Source organism: Malaclemys terrapin, chromosome 6, assembly GCF_027887155.1.
Source record: "Malaclemys terrapin pileata isolate rMalTer1 chromosome 6, rMalTer1.hap1, whole genome shotgun sequence".
Lineage (NCBI taxonomy): Eukaryota > Metazoa > Chordata > Testudines > Emydidae > Malaclemys > Malaclemys terrapin.
This window is the reverse complement of record NC_071510.1, coordinates 77,399,580-77,421,066: the sequence shown is the minus strand read 5'-3', so window position 1 is coordinate 77,421,066 and position 21,487 is coordinate 77,399,580. Positions and strand designations below refer to the sequence as shown.

The 21,487-nt window shown below is 39.2% G+C and overlaps 1 protein-coding gene across 1 annotated transcript in view; it reads left to right on the top strand.

Moving 5' to 3' along the window:
* ADGRV1 (adhesion G protein-coupled receptor V1) overlaps positions 1 to 21,487 on the top strand; it is a 439,035-nt gene that overhangs the window by 184,777 nt on the left and 232,771 nt on the right. Inside the window, exons 73-84 of the mRNA XM_054032481.1 lie at positions 627 to 773; positions 2,107 to 2,278; positions 2,694 to 2,829; positions 5,804 to 6,651; positions 8,418 to 8,535; positions 9,424 to 9,595; positions 11,746 to 11,988; positions 15,522 to 15,929; positions 17,421 to 17,605; positions 18,584 to 18,833; positions 19,028 to 19,167; positions 21,168 to 21,328. Of these exons, the coding sequence (XP_053888456.1) occupies positions 627 to 773; positions 2,107 to 2,278; positions 2,694 to 2,829; positions 5,804 to 6,651; positions 8,418 to 8,535; positions 9,424 to 9,595; positions 11,746 to 11,988; positions 15,522 to 15,929; positions 17,421 to 17,605; positions 18,584 to 18,833; positions 19,028 to 19,167; positions 21,168 to 21,328 (2,980 nt within the window). The remainder of the gene's footprint in view (positions 1 to 626; positions 774 to 2,106; positions 2,279 to 2,693; positions 2,830 to 5,803; positions 6,652 to 8,417; positions 8,536 to 9,423; positions 9,596 to 11,745; positions 11,989 to 15,521; positions 15,930 to 17,420; positions 17,606 to 18,583; positions 18,834 to 19,027; positions 19,168 to 21,167; positions 21,329 to 21,487) is intronic.

Here is a 21,487-nt window from a genome sequence, read left to right as displayed (position 1 = left end):
GTACAGTTGTGTTCAAAGAAAATGTGGTTTTCAGTATAAGAATGGAATATAAAACCAAGGCTGTGTGTATCCCTGAGCTTCTGCTTATATCCCTTTCTGTGTATCATTCATGTTTTCAGTTTTAGATTCTGTTGTGTAGGCCCAAATCCTCTCCCAAGTATGTTTTTGGGAGTGGGCTATTTACTGGATAAGGCTGCTTAGTTCTGGAAGACTGAATCATCAAGACCTGCAATTACCCCACAGCTGCTGTATGCCCCTATCTGTGGGTTGACATGCATAGCTGCAGATACACTAGCCTCACCTACTCTATTCTCTACATTTCCCATTCTGTTACTGAGATCCATTGTGCTAGATACTGTGAACCTATAATAAGTGACAATCCTTGCCCCAAAGAGCTTACATTGTGTAAAACTGCTGTTGGCCTTCCTTCACAGTATTGACTTTTGTGTAATGATTTTGAGGAAGATCTTTGTTAAACTGCTTGCCACTTTAATGATTCTCAGTGTATGGTACCGTTCAAGGAGCTGCAGACAGTTTCTATTACTTAACTCCTTAACTCAGTTGATATTGTTGTTTTCAGTTGAATAAAATTAGCAGCTTTTAAAATTTAAATTGTATCTTTAAAGGTGTTTCTCTTACTGGGCTTGAATTTCACTCTGGAACTGACCAATGCAAGCCTGATCAATGGAAGTGCCAATTATGTGCCTAAAATAATATTAGGAAGAGCAAAATCAGCTACTCTGTCTATTCCGGAAGAAGCTGCCAATTCTCAGGTAACTAGACTGGCTGCAGTGAAACAAGATTACCACTAGAGGGCAGATCCTAATACTTCTGTTACTAGAGGCCTGGGTACTTAGGTGATGCTAACATTTGTTCAAAGTTAGCTTAATGGTTGACAGTCGTCCCCACTTGTTACATGTACAGTACACATCAAGGATCTGATAAACATTTTGTACCGTCTTAGAAATTCAAGAGAGACAGTTTCTAAATGTATTAACTTTTGACACACTTTTAAAAAAAGTGTTTTATCTATCTATATGAAATTAGAAAACAGCTGGTGAACCATAATAGATGTGTTTGCAGTTAGTCTATGCCTGTGTCTTCGTAAATCTGAAGTATTAAAAATTTTAAGAAAAAAATGTTGAGTCCAGATAATATTCTCTCTTTAGGTTAAGTAGTGAGTCTTAAAGCAGCATATACCAAAAGAGGTAGATTTCCTTTCATTCTTTAACATTGAAAATATAAAGCTTGACACTGTTGTATTATGTTAGTTATATATAACCAAATTCTGCTTTCACTTACTTCAGTGGGATTACATGGGAGTAAACAATGGCAGAATCGGTCCATAATAAAGTACTGTCTACCTCAATTATCTTTTTTTATTATACTGGAAACAGACAATAGCATTACACTGTCTTACCTCTTAAATTCTATTGATGTTAATATTAAATGCTTTTAGATCTCTTACTTGAACCCCCTTTTCTCTCTTGCTTCCTGCAATTCATAATTTAACTTTATTCACATGGGTCTTTCCTTTACCATTGTTTACTACCCCATGGATGCCACTTATATCATCACTTCCAGACTGTGAGAATAACCCTTTTAGCAACAACTTCAGCTGTGCTATACCCTGTCATCTTTTAACACAGAAATCTAAGTCACATTGATTACCTATTTCCAAAACTATGAGTGAGTCTCAGAAATCTGGAATTTAGAATCTTTGGTAAATGCATGTATAATAGGTATATGGCTACTGTAATATATATAATATATATATACAGTCAGGGCTGATGCTTCCACTAGGCGACCCTAGGCGGTTGCCTAGGGCGGCAGGATTTGGGGGGCGGCATTTTGGCGGCGGGGGGGTCTTTCCGCTCCGGGTCTTCGGCGGAAATTCGGCGGCGGGTCCTTCACTCGCTCCGGGACCCGCCGCCAAAGTGCCCCGAAGACACGGAGTGGAAGGACCTGTGCCGCCAAATGCTCAGAGGAGGAGCGCTGCCGCCTAGGGCGGAAAAAACCCTGGCGCCGCTCCTGTATACAGTATATACATGCAGTACTAGATATTCCCATATTGTTCTAACAAAGATGTATTATGTGTTTCTGAAGGTTGGCTTTGAGTCTCTTATTTTACAACTTACAAACATTATAGAAGGGACAGGCGAAGCTGTGATAACCAGAAAAGGCGTGTACGGCTTTGTAACAGTTAGCTGGACTTCTGGATACCCACTTGATTTAATTCCAGAGTTTGTTCATCCAGGCAATATTACACCTGGATTTGGTGAGCACTTTCTTGTTACAGTATTCTCAGAGCTACAAAATTTCCATGTCTGACTAACTCCACTTTAGTTGTTGCTCTAATATTTTTGTACATTTCATGTTCCCTTTTTAATAAGACATCATTGTTAAAATGAAAGTATATGGTCTGATTTTTATCTGTGAGTAGTAAAGTTTCTTTTTTGAATAAGGACAACCTTGCATTTCATAGATAATGTACTCCTTAGTGCAATATGCACCTTGTTATACTTCTGAAGAACTGCTTTATGGAGAAAAGATGCTGTACTTTGTCATGCAGATTTCCACTTCTCTAGACAGAGCAGGAGTCTGATGATAACTCACATTTCTCTATGCTCAAAAGTAAAAAGAGGATTCCTGTTTAACAATTTGTGAATTGTTGCTTTTCTCTCTTTTTCCAGGTAATGTTACATTTTCTTATGGTGAACAAAACAAAGTAATTTCATTTCATGTTATTCCAAGCTTAAGTAGACCTGAGGCATTTGCTATTCATCTAACATCAGTATACAGCAATGTGTCTGGTGGGGCTCACTTGAGGTAAGGGTATTACTTAGACCCTTGGTTAATTGCATGGACCCCAACAAATGGATATATACAGTAAAAATTCCAATCTGGTTACAAACATTTAAACTGTGCAAAACCCAATTGAGTTAGAAAAAGGAAAAATCAGCAACATAAAGATTTGGTAACTTTGTTGGTGAACCCATGGTTTCAGACCAAATGGAACCAATTGGTAGAGCTGCTCTGATCAGATCTGGAACCTCTTGCAAAACCAGTTCAATTCCTTGGCAGTAGTGTGTAGGGCAGGGGTTCTCAAACTGGGGGCCGGGACCCCCCAGGGGGTCGCGAGGTTATTACATGGGGGGTCACGAGTTGTCAACCTCCATCCCAAACCCCACTTTGCCTCCAGCATTTATAATGGTATTAAATACATTTAAGTGTTTTTAATTTATAAGCGGGGGTCGCACTCAGAGGCTTGCTATGTGAAAGGGGTCACCAGTAAAAAAGTTTGAGAGCCACTAGTGTAGGATGTAATAGGGGAATGGGTGATTTGCCTAGAACTGGGATATGTGTATATATGTTTGTGGAGGCAGTTACAGGAATAGAGGATCCAAGACTTTCTGAAAAACTGGAGGAGAAGTGGAATCTATAATTTGCCTCTGCAAAGGCCACTGTATAGAGAAATGCATTAAATACATCCTGATATCCTAGGGGGCACCAATTATCACCACAGAGCTTTCCCTCTCTGCAAAGGATGTCTTTCTCCATACTGGGAAGCACTGAAACATGAGCAAAAAACACCATACTAGCATTGGTGGGTCTGTCTAATCATTGGCAGTGTTTTCTTAACTGCACCCAGTCAATTTTTGCAAAAGGTCAAAAACTGAATTTGTATAGAGAATGAGTCATCCCATCACCCAAAGAGGTGTTAGACGACACTTGAATATTTTTCAGTGCAGTGGGGGGGAAGGTTGCATTGCTACTACCTGTCTGGTAGGTAAGAGGAGAAAAAAAATGTGGCAAATTTCACCTACTCTGAATTCACTTACCTTAAATAAAATTGTGGTATCCCCAAGGAACCAATTTTGAAAAGGATTAAAATTGCTAAATTAAACTAGACTCCATTAGAACTACTAAGTTTGAGGCTGCGGAATCAATGGCTGCTGTGAGTTTCAGTGCATTGATTTGTAGGCTCTGTCCCACAGGAACCACTAGCTAGGATACTGCAAGAAACCCCATTTTGACATTCAAAGTGAGTGGAAGTTATTGCAAGTCTCTCAGTGAGGATGTAAAGTGCTGCTTGATTCCCTAAAAAAAAATTACTAGCAATAATTTCTTTCAGGCTCAGGCCTGTAAGACCTGAAAAGGAGGCTGGTACAGAGGAGGGAAAGGTAGGCAACGCCTACTCTTTGTCCTGGGTATGCAGTGAATAAAGGCATAACACACACACACAAAGGATAGGTTTAAGCCAGCAGGCTGCAACTTTTATTTAATTGACATAACACTGAGATGAACAGTACCCCCAAATCCTACCAGGGAAAACAGTGATCCAGTGTGGAAGGACATGACTGTGTGAGTGCTCATGAGTGCATGAACACCCTCTGCTTAACATTGTTACATCACCCATGGGATCCAGCCAGCTGCTGGAATCACCGACCAGCACCCCTTCTCATTTGAGGAATGAGGATAAAGAAGACGTGTACAACAATCTACTCTAGATTTGCAATGCCTGTCCTTTCCCAAGAAATAACAAACATCACCAGAAGCCTTCCTGACTCCTGTGCTCAGGTTTACCCCATGAGCAGGCCCACTGACAACTGCCCTACCCCATGCTGGACACTGAGAGAAAAATCTTCCTCACTCCCCTGCAGGGAGTCTACATCCCCAATATACCAGGAAAGTCAGTTCTGATGCATTCAAGACAGTAACTCAGAGGGTGGGTAGGTGCTGCCCAGACACTCATGCCTGGGGAGAGGCCTTACATGCTGGGGGAGGGGTGCAGCCATGTAGTCATACACATTTACCTCTCTCAGACCAGTCAGCTGGACTCTACAGAGTGGGACCAATATCTTGCTCCATACCTGGTGCTATTCTTGACCTCTCCATCCCCTCCCTACAGTACCATCAGTAGCTATCAGTGAATAGAACCAGGAAAGAAGGAGAATAAAGTAATTGGAGAATTAATAAAGAAGGACAAAAAGTGTTAATTAAAATAACTATTTTAATTAGTAATAATTATAAGGTATTTGACTAAATAACTGAGCTCCTTTCAAGGTGTTCCTATATTTATCCAGTAAGTTGTTTGTATTGTTCTTCCTATTTATTAATTACATTAGTGCAAGGCTGCCTCTGCAACATCTCACTAAGAAACTATAAAGATGCCACAATAATACTTCTCTAAACCAGATCATCTTTATTCATTTTCTTTCTTTCTCCTGCCCCAGCTCCTGGCTCATCACACCCTGCATCCCCGTGGTATTGAGAGGAAACAATGCAGAGAATGTCTGTTCGCCTGATCCTGACTTTCCTCCCATTGCCCCACTGCCTCTCTAGCATCTGTGGAATAGTTTCTGCAAGGTTTAAAGTAATGGGGAAATCTATGGTGCTGGAACTCCCCATTTCCACGCACCCTACCTTCTTTTGCACCTTCTCTGCTCCTGGAAGTGGAAGATAGCATGCAGGCCATAATGATAATTGTTTCTCCTTGCCTCAGCCTGCAGCCCAGGCTGAAAGGCTTGAAGTTCTCTGGCCTGATCTGTGCAAGAACCTATGCAAGAACACTCCCTGTGAAGGAAACCTTTTTACCTCCTCTGTCACATCTCCTCCCTTCTCCCTCCACACACCAAACTATTCTGAGCAGGGAACTTTTTTTGGTATGATAACATTTTACATCCAACTTCTTGCATCCATAAATGACTACATAAAATGCAAGACAACAGAGTATCAGACTCCATCATTGTTAATGGGTGACTTGTATTTCTTAATCCAACTTTTATGTTTTCTATTTCAGATCAGGCTTCACAGTAGCTGAAATTGAGCCAATGGGTGTCTTCCAATTTTCCCCTAACTCAAGACATGTTTCAGTTGAAGAAGATGTGCAGATGATCAGATTGCATGTCCAAAGATTGTTTGGTTTCCAAAGCAACCTCACTAAACTGACCTATCAGACTATTGCAGGAAGTGCCAAACCATTAGAAGACTTTGGACCTGTTCAAAATGGAGAGCTTGTGTTTGGACATTTTCAGGCAGAGGCTATAGTTGAAATATCTATCATCAATGACACAATTTCTGAGATGGATGAAGTATTTTTTGTAAAGTTAACTTCAGTTGAAGTTTTGGCCATTGAAAAATTTAATCCTAATAGGAATCCACGTTTGAATCCAGATTTTAGTGTTGCAGCAATTACGGTATTGGCCAATGATATTGTTCATGGAATCATCAGTCTTGGGCCTGGATTTATTTATACTGAGGAAGACACAAACAATAGTACACCCAACACAGTGATACTTAATATCAGAAGGACCCAGGGCTTTGCTGGTGATGTCAAAGTAACTGTTAAAACCTTCGGTGGAGTGAGTGCACAGAGTGGGGTAGATGAATTTCTTTTTGAGAATGTGTATGGAAATTCTAACCTGACATGGGCGACTGAAGGGATGGACTTTGAGGAACAGATTATATCTGTGACACTGCTGGATAGAGAGAAAGAAAGCAAAGTGTCTATCAGAATTCTTGATGATGATGAGCCCGAAGGGGAAGAATTCTTCTATGTTTTCCTCTCAGACCCGCAAGGTGGAGCTCAGATTGTGGAGGGAAAGGATGAATATGGGTTTGCAGCTTTTGCAACAATAATTATCACAGGTAATATTCTTGTTTTCAGAGATGCAGTGCATAAATGCAATATAATTTAACATATAAAGCTGTCTAACTCTGAGTTCCTCTGGCAAATTCCATTAAGATTGAGATTTCTTTCCATGAGATATGCAGGGTATTTTGCTCCTAAACCTCGAGAGTTTGCAGATGTGCGGAGGCTTTATGTCTCTGTACTGCCTGTCAAATCCCACTTTTCTTCCTTTGGCAATGTGCATTTTTCATGACCCAAACTCTCATTGACTCATCTACTGGATGCTGCCCAACCCCTATTCCTGGGGTATTTTACTTAGCATGTACTATGTCCCCACTGAGAGGAGGCATTAGTGCAGACAGTGTCTGATCCTCTGACCTTGACTTTCCTCCCAATGACCCGTTGCCTCCCTAATCTCTGAAGTAGTTTCTGCACAGTTTAAACAAAGAGGGAATCTGTGGTGCGGGAACTCCCCACCTTCTTTTGGTCCTTCTCTGCTTCTGGAAGCATAGGGTAGCATATAGGCCATGATGATTATTGTAGATTAAATCTGATAATTAGCTAAGAGCTTTTCTCTCTCAGTGAGTGCATCCTAATGCCAGAGGTTAATACCAGAACTCTGGTTTACTTTAATTTGTGAATAGCTACCATAACATTTTCCCATATAGTTTGCACAGAGATCTTTTGAAATATGAATCTTATGAATTGTTTATTGAGTTAAAAGCACTCTGATTCCAAGTTGTTTTTATAGAGCATATAATGTAGGTGGTTTGACAGGATAACAGCAGTGATAAGAAGTCCTTTGGAAATTCAAATCAAGCAAAATACTTTTAATATTACAAAATGGCTCTTAGGGATTAACGACCAAATTGTGTCCTTGAAAGAATGTACACAGCTATCAGAAAAACATATCCAGGAAAAGAATGTCAAATGTGTGTGCAAGTACATGCTTCTTTTACATTCATAGTTACTACAGTTGTACATGTAAATAACAATTTGCATGCATGTGCAAGTTAGTCACATAATTGCATGCATGTAGATTGTTTTAAAGAAATTAATTATATAGTGCCATTGGTATGTGTGATGTGCTAAGCTTATGGTCTAAATTAAATGAGCACAGGTAATAAGGTCAAGAAACAATGTTAAGGGGAAGAAAGATGACACACGTGCTGGGTCTGAATCAGATTGGAAGTCTCTTACCAGCTGACTTTATTAAAAGAACAGGCTCTTTCTTCCCCAGTGTAGAGTAATGCTATCATTATGGGGGGATCCTTTAGAGCTAATGCATTTTTAAATGATTGTGATGGACAGCAGTTATTCGGAGTGGGCCTATTCTATAAGGACTTTATGGGTGAGATTTTCAAGAGTAATTAATGCTGGCCTGGCACTGGACCCACTGAAGTCAATGGGAGCAGAGTTAGAAAAACCCAAGTGCTTCTGAAGATTTCAGTTTACCTGCACAGAAGATGCTAGGCATCTGACCAGAAATTGGCTTTCAAAATGAGCTATTTTCACAGTTAAAAGACAATCCGCAAAATTAAAATGTAAAGATTTCACTTGGGTTACTAGATAAATGTAGGAACGCATGAGTTTTTTTTATGTTTGAAGGAGACTTTTGTGGGTACATCCTTTGTTCCCTTTGAAAATTTGGCTCTTAGTGTACTTTATATCATATCTTGTGTACATTTTTCATTTTAAGCAATTCTTTCTTCATTAAATATGTACAACTTATTCTCAACTTTATTTGCTTCCTAATCAGTTTGTTGGACTGTTTCTCATACAGGCAATGATCTTCAAAATGGCATTTTGGGATTCAGTGCAGAGGTACAAAGTGGCCTTGTGCTTGATGAAGATTCTGAAAACAGGGAGGTGCAGCTGATAGTCACAAGGCAACCAAACAGGTGCAGGCAACGGCTGATAAAAGTGCTGTCCCCACATGCTGTAATGTGCTGTGTTGAAATCAAGGATGCTGCTGTTAGCAGAAGAGGTTATCATGGAATTTTATAATAAACCTTTGACTTTCAGCTGCTCTAATAGTTTATTGTAATTTGGCAAACTTGCTTCATAAATTTAAAATGTGATTGTTAGTGTACTGGTACTAAACAGAAACAAGAATTAAATATCTACTTAACTAATATACATAATAACTAAGATGAGAAATTAATTTCCTTGCTATATGTACTCACACTTAAGATTAATTGCTTACTTGGCTAAAAATGTCTCTGAAACTTATGATTTTCTTGGCTATTATACAGTAGGTCTGAGTAGTAATATGTGTATTTAATAAGATACATGTGTGCCAATATATATTTATGTATTGCCACACACTGTATGTATACTTTTTACATACTACACACACTCTCAAATATGCTAGGTGATTTTCAAACACATAGGAAAGTAAGTCCCTGTATCAAAATGCTTACAATCTAGGATCCCTGTTCAGCAAAGTACTTAAACATATGCTTAACTTTAACCACATAGGTAGTCCCATGACCTCAATTAAGCATATACGTAAGTAACTTGCTGACTTAAGTGACTTGCTGAGACCTGGATCTAGCTTGCTTTCCAATAACTGGCTGACATTGCTCTTGTGACTTTTATTAATATAGCTAATTTCAGAGGAAATAACATACAACAAAAAGAAAAATATTTTTTCTTCTGAAAGCATTTTGTTTTCCAGTGGTAAATTTTTATTATTAATAAAAAATGAATGTATCTATGCGGTTTAGCTTCCCTGAAGCAATAGCTGCCATCTTCAATACATTTATACTGCTTTGCTTTGCTCATAGGGCTTTTGAAGATGTGAAGATCTTTTGGCGGGTGACCTTTAATAAAACATCTGTTGTCCTTTGGAAGGATGGAGTAAACCTGGCAAATGAACTGTTAGCTGCATTAGGGGTTACCACCTGCATGGCAGGTCAAACAATATGCAACATCTCCGTTGAAATAAAACCTGATAATGTGAGTAGTTTATTAATATTTATATAGCATCATGACTTACTTACAAATATAAAAAACCCCATAGGCCCTGATTGAGAGAACATAAAATCCAGGGGCCACGTCTGCAGGTCCTTACTCAATTTCTTCTCAGTCCTCACACAAATTCCCATTTTCTTTAATTCCTGCTTTGCCTCAAGAATGGCTAATTAAAAACTGAGGAAGGGGCTGAGTGTTTGGCCCTAGAGAAGGCTGCAGTTATTGAAGCCATACAGGAATTATAAGGTAAAGTAGGTTGCAGTCAGTTCAGTGAAATAAGTATTCAGTACAAATGCGCTTTTACCCTTCGCACATTAAATATTTGTTTCACCAAAGCACTTAATATGTGATTCACTTTAACCATGTGACCTGAGTAATCCCATCTGATTCAGCAAAACATGTAAACACATTCTTAACTATAAGCAAATGTATGTCTTATTGAAGCCAATGGGACTGAAACATGTTCTTTAATGAACATTATAGGATCAGTCAAGTGCTTCAGGTAAAGTGTGTTGCTGAATTAGGACCTAATACGGTGCATGACTGTGATAACTAAGGCAGTATTTCAGTAAATTGGGATCTTAAACCTGCCTGGTCTCAAAGATTGATCTGATTGGTTAATGGAAGCAATAAGAGCTATATATCAATAACAAGATCATGTAGTGTAGAGAGCCATCACCTGCCCTGATTACAATGCCCCAATTATATGCCCTGCCCTTTCATGTGGGAAAAAAATTCTAAAGGATTTTTTCCATACTGTTTCTGCATATTTGTTACATTATAAATGAACATAAATATGATACAGGTACACTGTCACTTTCAAGATCTTCTGGGAAGTTTGAACTCTGCAACACCTGGCAGCTACTGTGTCCAGTTCAACCTCAACTGTATTGACTCTGTCGGCTAACAATTGGATCCCGTTTTGGCTGAGAAATAAGCTAGTATTTACAAAAATGCCAGAATTTAAAAACAAGGCCAGATTTACAGAGAGAAGATAAGTTACAGTGTCTTCAGTGCTCACCCTTCATTAATTGGAAAATAAGCGTTTTTTTGTTTTGTTTTTTAACGAGTTGCTTTGTTTTCGCTTGTCCAGGGCTACATTTTCAAAAATATCCTCTATGTTTATGTCTGCAGTTTCATGCCTGCCTAAAATAACAGATACAAATGATATTTAGATATCTAACACACTGATTTGAGGATGCAAAATCAGGAAATTAGACATCTTCATTATATCATTTGTACTCACATTTGATTTTGGGTAAAAATCAGAGACCAGGTGGAGGTCCTATTGAAAATGTAGCCTAACCTATTTCTTATTTTGTTTAGAAAATCAATTACTTGCTATACTGTATTCAGTAAAATGTTGAAAAATATCATTTGGGAATTGCATGATCAAATTCTCTGGTGTATGACCATTGAAATACAGCATTCTGTATTTCCAGACTGACTAGAACTAGGAAGTACCAAAAGTCTCATGGAAGAGCCTGTCTCATGATATTTTCAGCCTACTTTTGCAGACTTAAGAGTTGTGAAAATGCTTAGCCAAACTTTTGAACCTTTTGAGGTTCAGTCACACTAATACAAACACTAGAGACACATGTCAATTTTTTTCAACGCTTGAGACCTGAGTTCCACCTTCAAAAAATAGTCACAATTAATGGCAGGGGCAAAAACCTGTACTTAAACAGGCATGCAAATTTTCCACCTGGAATTCATTGTGCACATGTTTGTGCATATTTTTTGCAGGTGCAAAAGGGAATTAAAGAGACAAATTCTGCACAAATCTACACCTTGTGTCATTCCATAAATTTGAAAATTTGACTTATGTCTCACAGCATCCTGGAGGCACATCAGATGTATACTATATGTTGTTAGGCTATTGTGTGAGATTATATGTGAAAGACCATAAGACTCTTCGCCTACTTGTTCCATATTGGTGTTCGCTGAAACGTTATCCCTTTTTGGATAGTACTTTATCTGCCTTATAATATCTATGAAGCCAATGAGTAATTCAATGGGGAAACAGTATAATAACAGGAGAACTTTTTCAAAAAGGATGGAATGTGTTCTTTACTGCCTACTCCTGTTGGAATCAGTGGACATTATAATGATCTTGAATTCTCACTTGTTTACAGGTACCTGAATTTGAAACTTATTTTTTTGTTGAGTTGTATGAAGTAAGCTCAGGAGCAGCATTAAACAGCAGTGCCAGATTTGCCTACATAACTGTTCCAGAAAGTGATGCTCCTCATGGCCTACTATATTTTGCTGTGGGATCTCGTCTGGCTGTGGCTAATAAAAAGACCACTTTAATCAGCTTGCAGGTGGTTAGAGACTCTAGTACAGCATTAACCATCTCAGTTAATTATAATATGCAGGTAAGACTGTGTATAATATCCTCATTTATTCTCTAAAGCATAAGCAAGTAAGGTTAGCCCTGGTTTACTTTATCTAGGAAAAGCTGAAGTTACACATGTTTATAGCAGCGGTCATTCCTTAGATAAGTCTAGCATATTTTGTTTCCCATTACTAAAATCATCTCACTTTGATCAGTTTACCAAAAGTAATTTTGTGCAGGGTACTTCCAATAACCTCAAGAACTATGGTCATCCTGAAGTATTAAATAGGTCATCACCACTTCCACTCCCTGTTAAAGCTTTTCCTAGGCTTTAGCCTCCTCCCTTTACAATGTGGATTCTGCCACAGCAGGTATAATCGTTTGTATCGTACCAAACTTCTGTGATTTCCTCTATTATGTCCATAGAATATTTAAAAGAGAGGGCATTTTCATAGAAGTCTAATCCATATCTTAGTTGGTTACAGTTACTTAAGTCCAGGCAATATTCTTGAGCCATTGGCCTTAGAAAGTAAGTATCTATTTTTTTTATTGGGGCAGCAATTTTTTTATGAAGTGCAAAAACATACTGCTAGTCTATTTCTCCAATAGATGATATCAGTCCTATTCATTTGTTGGTGTGTTGATCATATAGCCTTATACTAGTTGCTGGTCTGTTGTCTCAAAAATAATAATAACCCTATTACTGCTGACAGTTGATGGAGAGTCTCCTTTAGCTCAAGTGACAGGTACTATGCACAACATTGTACAGTTATCTAGGCACAGTTCCTGCTCCTCTGTGGATCCACAGCCAGCCCATGGGCTGGGGGGAGGATTTCCCCTAGTTTTTTCCTGTTGCATCTGCTTAGCACTTGGCTGACTACTTGGGCCAAGTATTGGGCCAAAAGGCATTATTGTAAAGAAATGTTCTGATACTGAAGTATTATTATGCATTGGCTGGTGAAATTTCCTTTCCTTTAATAAAAGGCTTTGAGTTTTATTTCATGCTGCATATGTGTCAGGTTTAACTATAGCAATTGTGTATCCCTGTGTTGCCATGGATTTGTTCTACAGTAGCTGCTCAGTGTACTTTAGTTAAAGTGTATGGTAGCAGGTTTTTGGATTCTTGCTAGGAAAAAGAACATGGATCCCTAATCATGAATCTGGTAAATGGAGAAGGAATGGCAGCATCACTTCTCACCACATACAATACGCTTAGGCTAATACAGGTAGCTTGCCTGTTTTGGCATGTACGGTAACACCACTGCTGTACAATCTGCGGTATTGAGCATGACAGAGTCAGGGCCGGCTCCAGGGTTTTGGCTGCCCCAAGCAGCCAAAACCAAAAAAAAAAAAAAAAGTCGCGATCTAAAAAAAGCCACGATCCCAGGCGGAGTGAGGGACCGTCCGCCGAATTGCCGCCGAATACCTGGAACTGCCGCCCCTGTCCGGAACAGCCGCCCCAAGCACCTGCTTGAGAAGCTGGTGCCTGGAGCCGGCCCTGGACAGAGTACCAAAGTGTGAGGAAAAAACTCTGAGAGAGGAAGTCAAGGGGGAGGCAGGGAGGAGAAGGAGTTCACTGGAAATAGATGTTTGTCTCATTCCCACAATTTCTGTATATTTCCTTTGTTTGACGCTATTAATTTTTATCACCACTTATTTCCCTGCTTCCTGCAGATTCTGGGAACCCAGTTGGAAGGGGCAAATAAACAGTCACTTCTGTCACTAATTGGCAAAGATGATGACTTGTTTCCAGAGCAAGTCTGCACACATAAGCAATCACGTTGATTTACTATAAGCTGTTTAGTGAAATGAAAATGTTCTGGTTACCTAGTAAAAGTATTTAATTAGTCAGCACTAGCAGTATTCAGAAGGGTTCTAATAGTTGACATTAAAAATCCTTTCTTTTGCATAGGAGTCATTTTGAGGGTTGCCTGAAGGAATCTTATGTGTGATGATCAACAGATAATCCCAAAGCTGTATTGTGTTATGAATTTGAATAGTAGCCCAGAAAACTAGTTTCCACTTAAGCAACGCTTATTATGTATCAGATCTAGAAATAAAGGTTATGGCATGTGGCAAAAAAGCAAATTAAAAAATAATAAAAATTCTGTATACCCGATGATAGGTAAACTGTAATATTTCAAGAGGAAATGAGTCCATGTATAGATCTCCTAAACCTGGATACATATCTGACTTGCATTTGTATTCTGTAATATTTCCATGATAAAAGGTCAAAGAAGAATGGTCTTGTGGATAAACCATTGAACTGGGACTCAGGTGATCATGGTTCAGTTTCTGGTTCTGACACAGCTTCCTGTTGTCTGTGCATCTATTTGCCCTCGTAAAATGTGGATAATTCTTCCCTCCTCCCTGGGGCATTGTGAAGATAAATACATTGTCTATAAGGGGCTCATGTACTGAAGGGATAAACACCATAGAGAATTATTATTTTTATTATAGGAAAACCCAGAGGCTCCAGTCAGGACCAGGACCTCCTCATGCTAGGCATTGTTGACATAAAATAAATTAAAATTAAAAAAATCCTACTCCTTTCTTCATGGCCAAAGAGGCTGCTATGATCCTAGTGGATTTCTGTGGTAGAAAGAAGGGCGAGAAGACAGGATTGAGTGTCTTGTACAATGTGGGGGAAACCCCTTGGAGCACCATAGAGTTCTGCTTCCTGCCTGGCAGTGTACACTGGGTATGGAGGGTTGGAGGAGCCAGGGACAGGAACATTAGATCTGAGGAATGGGAAGTGCATAGATCTGAAAGCTGCACTAGTGCCCTGGTGTATGATACACAAGCTGGTCCAGGATTTGCCTAAAATTTATTGAATATGTTAATGTGTCTGTTTCTGCCTGAGAAAAATCCATTTGACACCTTAATTACCTTCTTCAAAATGTCTCCTAGATTCCTTTTGTGACTAGCCCATAATTTAAGTTTGTGCCTTTTGGTTTGGAGTCTGATATCCCCTCTGGCAGTTGTCTAGAATCATCCTTCTTTAGTATGCTCTCAGAATTTCATTTACCTCAATTGTACCGCAAGCTTTTTGGTGTTTACCTATTTACAATATCTACCTCTCCCCTTAATTGAGTGGCCTTGTTCTGCAGCCACTGAATATGATTAGCACCTGTTGAAGTCACCAGGAGCTGCTGGTGAGCAGAAGCTGTAGAATTAGTCCTGTTCTTCTCATTGACCATAAATGTTACATTACTTAGTCTTTCCTAATAGCTATAACATCTGAAGCTCTTTGTCCCAGGTCACTGATGTATTCAACAGCATTCAAGTTTTCACTCCCTTGATTAATAACAAAGGTCTGTGAGACTGTTTTACTTTATTTCTGCCTCCTCCCAATTTATCGCAGACCCCATCACATTTACCTTAAAGCATTTTGGTTCAATACAGAAAGTATGTGGGGAGGATATTCCAGATTATTACCAAATAGGAATTTAATTTTAATAGGTTATATTTACATTTTAAAGAAAAAATGGATTTTACCCATTTAAATGCACTTAGTTTTAAACACACTGCATTATGATGATGTTGCCTAGAATTCTCTTGTTTGGTTTCCAGGAGCTGAAAAGACCTGAAGCTGTTGGTCGCACCTTCATATCACCAGCTATTTCAGGACAGGATTTTGCCAGATCTGAGGGCATACTGACTTTTGAACCTGGAAAGAGAAATGCTGTATTGGATGTAATGCTGACTCCAGAGACGGGATCCTTAAATCCATTTCCTAAGCGTTTCCAGGTTGTGCTTTCTAACCCCACAGGGGGTGCCAGAGTAGATGATGCATATGGTATTGCCAACATCACAATTGTCTCAGATTCAGACGCCCAATCAGTCTGGGGGCTGGCTGACCAACTGTACCAGCCACTTGATGATATCATTTTGAACAGGGTCCTCCAGAACTTAAATGTCAAAATTTCCACAGAAACTACAGAAGAACAGCTCACTGCTGTGATGCACATAATAGATAAGGTAAATATTCATGTGCCTCCTCCAAAATGACTAACGACTTCCATGAGGATGTAATAACTCTTATGGGTTGTGAACATATCAAAATGATAATCAGCAGTAGTGATCCTTTGAGACACACAGTGCTGCAGTTCTAAAAACAGAACTAGCGGAATCCTTGGTAAAGGATTCCAGGGGTCAGGAAAGAGTCTGCCTGTCTGCAATTAGACTAATAATGATGGCTACCAAGAATTAAAAACCAAGCACAAAGGCTAAAATGCAGCCTAAGAATTAAATTACATATTAAAGCTCAGATACTCTGCAAAGCCAAGTTTCCCCCTTGGTGCAGTGGCATCACAGAGCTTACTATGGCTTCTTGATTCTCAGGGTAGATCTGTGCTGGCCTATGAGCTACTCTAACCACCACTATGGTTCCCCAGGGACAGTAACCAGCTGGGGATTGCCAGAGAGCACCATGCCTCTGCAAGCCCCTCTTCTTTACACTAGGTCTTGGAGTTGTAGGTTGACATAGGAGCTGAATATTTTGGCACTGCACTAGCTAAGTGTTTCTCTCAAGAGGTACCTCCAGAGTAGTGCATAGGGGCCAGAATGTATCAGAGAATCTAGCTCCGAGGCTCAAAATAGTACAATAGTACAATAATACTGACTAAAGACAACACTCAATTGCATATAATGGTGGCATTTTGGGAATAGGAGTGGGTAGAGAGCTATTGAAATGAGGTTTTGCTTTGTTAAGAATTTTTAGAAGAACTGTAAATTCCACACAATTCCTTACTAATCTAACTCCTCTTACTAAGCATGTTTTTATTATATACATTTGACATTAGACTATGTCCTATATCTTGGTGGCAAAAATGGGAAAAATGAAAACTTCGGAACTAAAACAAGAGAAAATTGAAAATTTTACTAAAAGTGGGCTCACAGTGAGAGAACCTAATTAGCAGCATTTGCTTTTTAATTCATACTGGCAAGTAGAAAATCTGCCTTTATTATAATTAATGAAATTACATGTAAAATTGAGTATATCAAAGCAATAAAATGCTGTACTGCAAAAACAAATGAAAGTTACTAAAAACAAAACAATACATGAGACACAATTGTATAATTTGTTAAAAACCAATGAGTTTATATTTCAAGTGTGTTTCTAAGGTGCTCCTTCTGTATCTAAATTTCTGTAATGCTGGGCTTGAGAAATAATTCTCAGACAGTTTACAGCTCCAGTCTTATAATGAGCTCCATACAGTCAGATCCCTGAGATTTTATCAGTATTGGGGCCTGAGATTTTATCAGGATTGGGGCCTAAGATTTTATCAATTAACTTTCCACTTTTGATAACATTTCTCAGTATATAAATGTAGTCAAGTAATTTAAATATTTAATTTAATTTATCTTCCTGACATAGTTTTGGTATTGTCATAAATACTAGTTCTTGAAAATCAAGGAATGATTGTTTTTATAATCCTGTAAGTGATACCATTTACTTTCCCATGTTAGGTAATGGTTGAAGGTGAAAAACAGGTGCTCACTGATAAAAGTCGAAATCTTTTCTATGAGATACTCTGTGCTCTTGCTAGCCCAAAGCGCAAGGATACACGGGGCTACAGTCTGCTTGCTGAAGTTACTGAGAAGTTTGCCTTTTCCCTCTTGACTGGAGTAATATGTGGATCACCTGGTGAAAAGTAAATAATTTTTAATTTACAGAATGTGGTAGAAATATCTGACAATAGACTGCCATAGACCTAGCATATATTAGACAGGAGTGCACATTCAGAGTAAATCTGATGAGGACTTGCCTTGGTATACAAAGATGTACACCGTTCTACAGTATTCCCTCAAAGCACTGCAGTGGTACAATAGTAGGACGTGGAATTTTGGACTATTACTGCAGAATAGAATACATTGTACAGGATACTGTTATATATGGAAGGCATGGGACTAGGAGTCAGGAGATTTGTGGCCTAATTCTACAAGATACCTTGCCCCCTCAGCTGCAGTACCATGTAGGACCAGGTTCATCTATGCTGTGCACTGAAAAAGGGACAGTCCTATGGAAAAAATAGTATGTTACCATATATAGATCAATTTCACCATCTGTAAAATGGGGCTAGTGATACTGACCTCCTTTGTAAAGCGCGTTGAGACCTGTTGATGAAAGGGTTGTGAAGGGCACAGACTTGTTAATACTAGTTAGTAGAATAAGTGAGCTTAGAGCTCGTGGGCTTCTTGTTCCCAGCCCAGAGCACCATGTTCTAGGCTAAAGGGTGAAAGCAGGAGCATCCATTTTGTCTGTGACCCGTCTGTAGGTTCAGCTGAATGTGGAATGCCAGTGGAATGTGGACGGGTTTCAACAGCAAGCTGTATTGAGCAAAATACAGAAGGGAAATTTATAACCCATCCCTTTCTGAATTTGATTTTCCTGAGGACATCAAAAAGCACCTCACTGGCCCCATGGCTTCCCTTCTGTCAAACATCAAAGTCCTGCTACAAACCACAGAGGCAATAGAGCTCTTATTGAAAAAGAATGAAATTTTAAAACTTTCATTATAAAGTGTATCCTAACTACAGGAGTCACTGCACTCCCTGTAATGAATGGATAAATGACTGTTCCACTTACCGGATCTCTCTCTCTCTCTTTTTTTGTTGTTGTTGTTCAACAGAGGCAAAACCATCCTTGACAGCTGCCCATACATTGCAATAATGGCCCACCACTGGTACCCTCAGCAAATCAATGGACACAAATTTGATGGAAAAGATGGGGATTCAATCAGTTTTCCTGAGCGCTTGTTGGAGGTCTCCATTGCCTCCTCCCCTCCTAGAGATCAGAACTGTAAATTTGTACAGTTTACAGAATACAGCAGCCAACAGTGGTTTATAACTGGTGATAAAAGAACTGCCCTAAAAAACAAGGTATGAAAATGCAGCAGCTTCTGTTTATGGGATTTGAATGTAAGTTTCAGTTATTAATCTTTGATCAAAAGATATTTAATATCTGTAGTGTATCATAGTGTGTGTCTGTGCATGTAGATGTGGTGTAATTATATTTATGCATTGACCACTGAATTTTAATTTTGAATACATATTTACCTTGTTTATGCTGTCAGATTTTTTCAATGAGTTTGAAGGGTCAGAGTTCATATCCATTGAAAGACAACAATGAAGTTATCTACCGGATTTATTCTGCAGACAGTCGGATTGTTCCACGTAAATCTCTGTGCCTCCTTTGGAATCAGGCTGCAGAAAGGTACATTTTATAAATCACAATTTAGCTTTTCAATTTCCATAATAAATCTGTGTGCACATATATATGGGGTAACTATTTTCAGATTGCCTTACACTTTCTATTAAAAAATAATTTTCATTTTCTTAATATTTCTAGCTACTCTATGGTTTGCTGCAAGAACTTAAAACTTGACAAGGGGACAGAGAAGTATCTTTTGATGGTTTATGAAAATCCATTCAAATTTGGTCAAAATTTTCAACTCCTATCTGTATTTTGCTCAGTATAATTTGTTCCTAGCTTGCTGTCAAAAATCCTGACCACTCCATTAGCACTGCATATGCAACACCCTGATATCTTGTTCCATCATGCCACCAAGAATTGTTGTGGGTGGGACATAGACAAAATGGCTCCCCTGTCTCCTGCTTTTCTGCGGGAAAATGCCCGTTAGCTTATGGGAGACCATACATTTCAGTTTCTTTATTACTCCAGTATTAATTACTCTGTGTCCTTTATAGTTCCTGTAAATGAACAAGAGCTCAAACCCCACTGAGAAGCTACAGAAATTGGGAATACAGCCAACATCTCTCGTATGGCCCAAAGTCTCTTACCCAGACTTTGTCTCAGAAAGAATCTGCTAAAGCTAAATATTTGGTTATGTTATTTTATAAAAATGGAGCTATTAATGAATACGTAACTCAGTACTGTTCTTTGAGTGGTTGTACGTGTTCAGTGCTCTGTAGGTGAGTGCATGTCTTGCACATGGTTGCTGGGGATTTTTTTCCTAAGTGATACCTGTCGGGTGGCTCGAACACCTTCTGCTGCCACGTGCCACTGTGTGCAGGTATAAAGGGTGGAGCCATCCCCAGCCCTCCTCAGTTCTTCTTACCACCCATAAGGATTGATTACGTGATTTCAATAGACTCTGAGAGGAGGCACTCCCCAGAACACTCTCTTCATCTAAGAGTAGAGATGACTCGTGGGTATGGTGAATTGAGGCGACTGCCCCAGGGCCTGCACTTTGGGGGGCCATGCAGGAGGTGGCAGGGGTGGGAGGTGGGTGGGCGAGTGGGGTGAGGAGGTGAATGGGGAAGCAAGCAGCAGGTGGTGGGAAAGGAGGAGCCCCCCCCCCACCAGAACCTCCCCCTCCCCCCAGCGCCTCCTGCCTGCTGGCGGTCCCTGCAGATCAGCACTTCCCCTTTTACTTTTTGTGAGGGAGTGGCAGCAGCAGACTATTGATTTACCCATTGGCTTTGCCTTTTATCTAGTCACTAGATAATATTATGTACTTGCAGTTAGTATAGCACCTAAAGTGAGCCATTTATACAGTAATAGGATAGTGTCCTCCCTGACAGCTCCTAAATTCCTTTTAAGAACTTCTGAAGCAACTTGGTCCAAGACCACATAAAGCTCAAATGTTAAATAATTTGGAAACACGAATATCAGTATGCAATAAACCATTTTGCATGATAGAAACTAGTATGTAGAATACCTTTTAGAAAGCTACATGGCCCAATCAGTGCTGCAGAAGCTTTGAAAGATAGGGATGTGCCAATTAGTGAAAAATGCATTTTCCAAATAATGTATTCACTTTTTTTTCCCAATTAGAATAGGGTAAAAAGAAACCATATTTAAATTTCATTCCAAATAGACAATGCATTTGATGATTGCATCTGGAAGACACTGAAGATTTAAAAAAATCACAAAGTAACCTGGGTATTTTCAGTTGTTATGGGAATGTTACAGTAACACTTGTGCTGTCACTTTGGAGTCTGATTAGTATGAGAAATATACAAGATCACTTTCTTCAATACTTGCATAATATACAGTGATGCTTAGGTAGCTGGTTGTCTCTTGTCTTGGATAAATGCCTTTCAGTGGTAAGAAGTAAAACTAAACAGTTACCAGTTTATTCCAGGATTAGGAAAGACACGTTAGCTTCAGCTGTTGATTAGTTTAAGAAATCAGTCTCAACATGAAGACTCATGAATGAGGATTTTGTGAATCTTTTGTTTTTGCTGTAGCTGGTTGTCTGATAGTCAGTTCTGCAAAGTGGTTGATGACACTTCAGACTACATACAATGCTCCTGTTCTCACATGTCCATTTACGCTGTGTATGCCCAGACAGACAACTTGTCCTCATACAATGAAGCTTTTTTCTCTTCTGGATTCATCTGTATTTCAGGTCAGTTGATACAGCCTTATTTTTTGTTTGACTGGTGTGATCTTGTTAAAGAAGAAAATACTATAGTGAACCATCTTTACTGTAAAGGAGTGAAAATGATTGCTTAGTCTCCACTGAAGTTGAACAGCAAAGTATAGGGCATGCACTAACACTGCATCT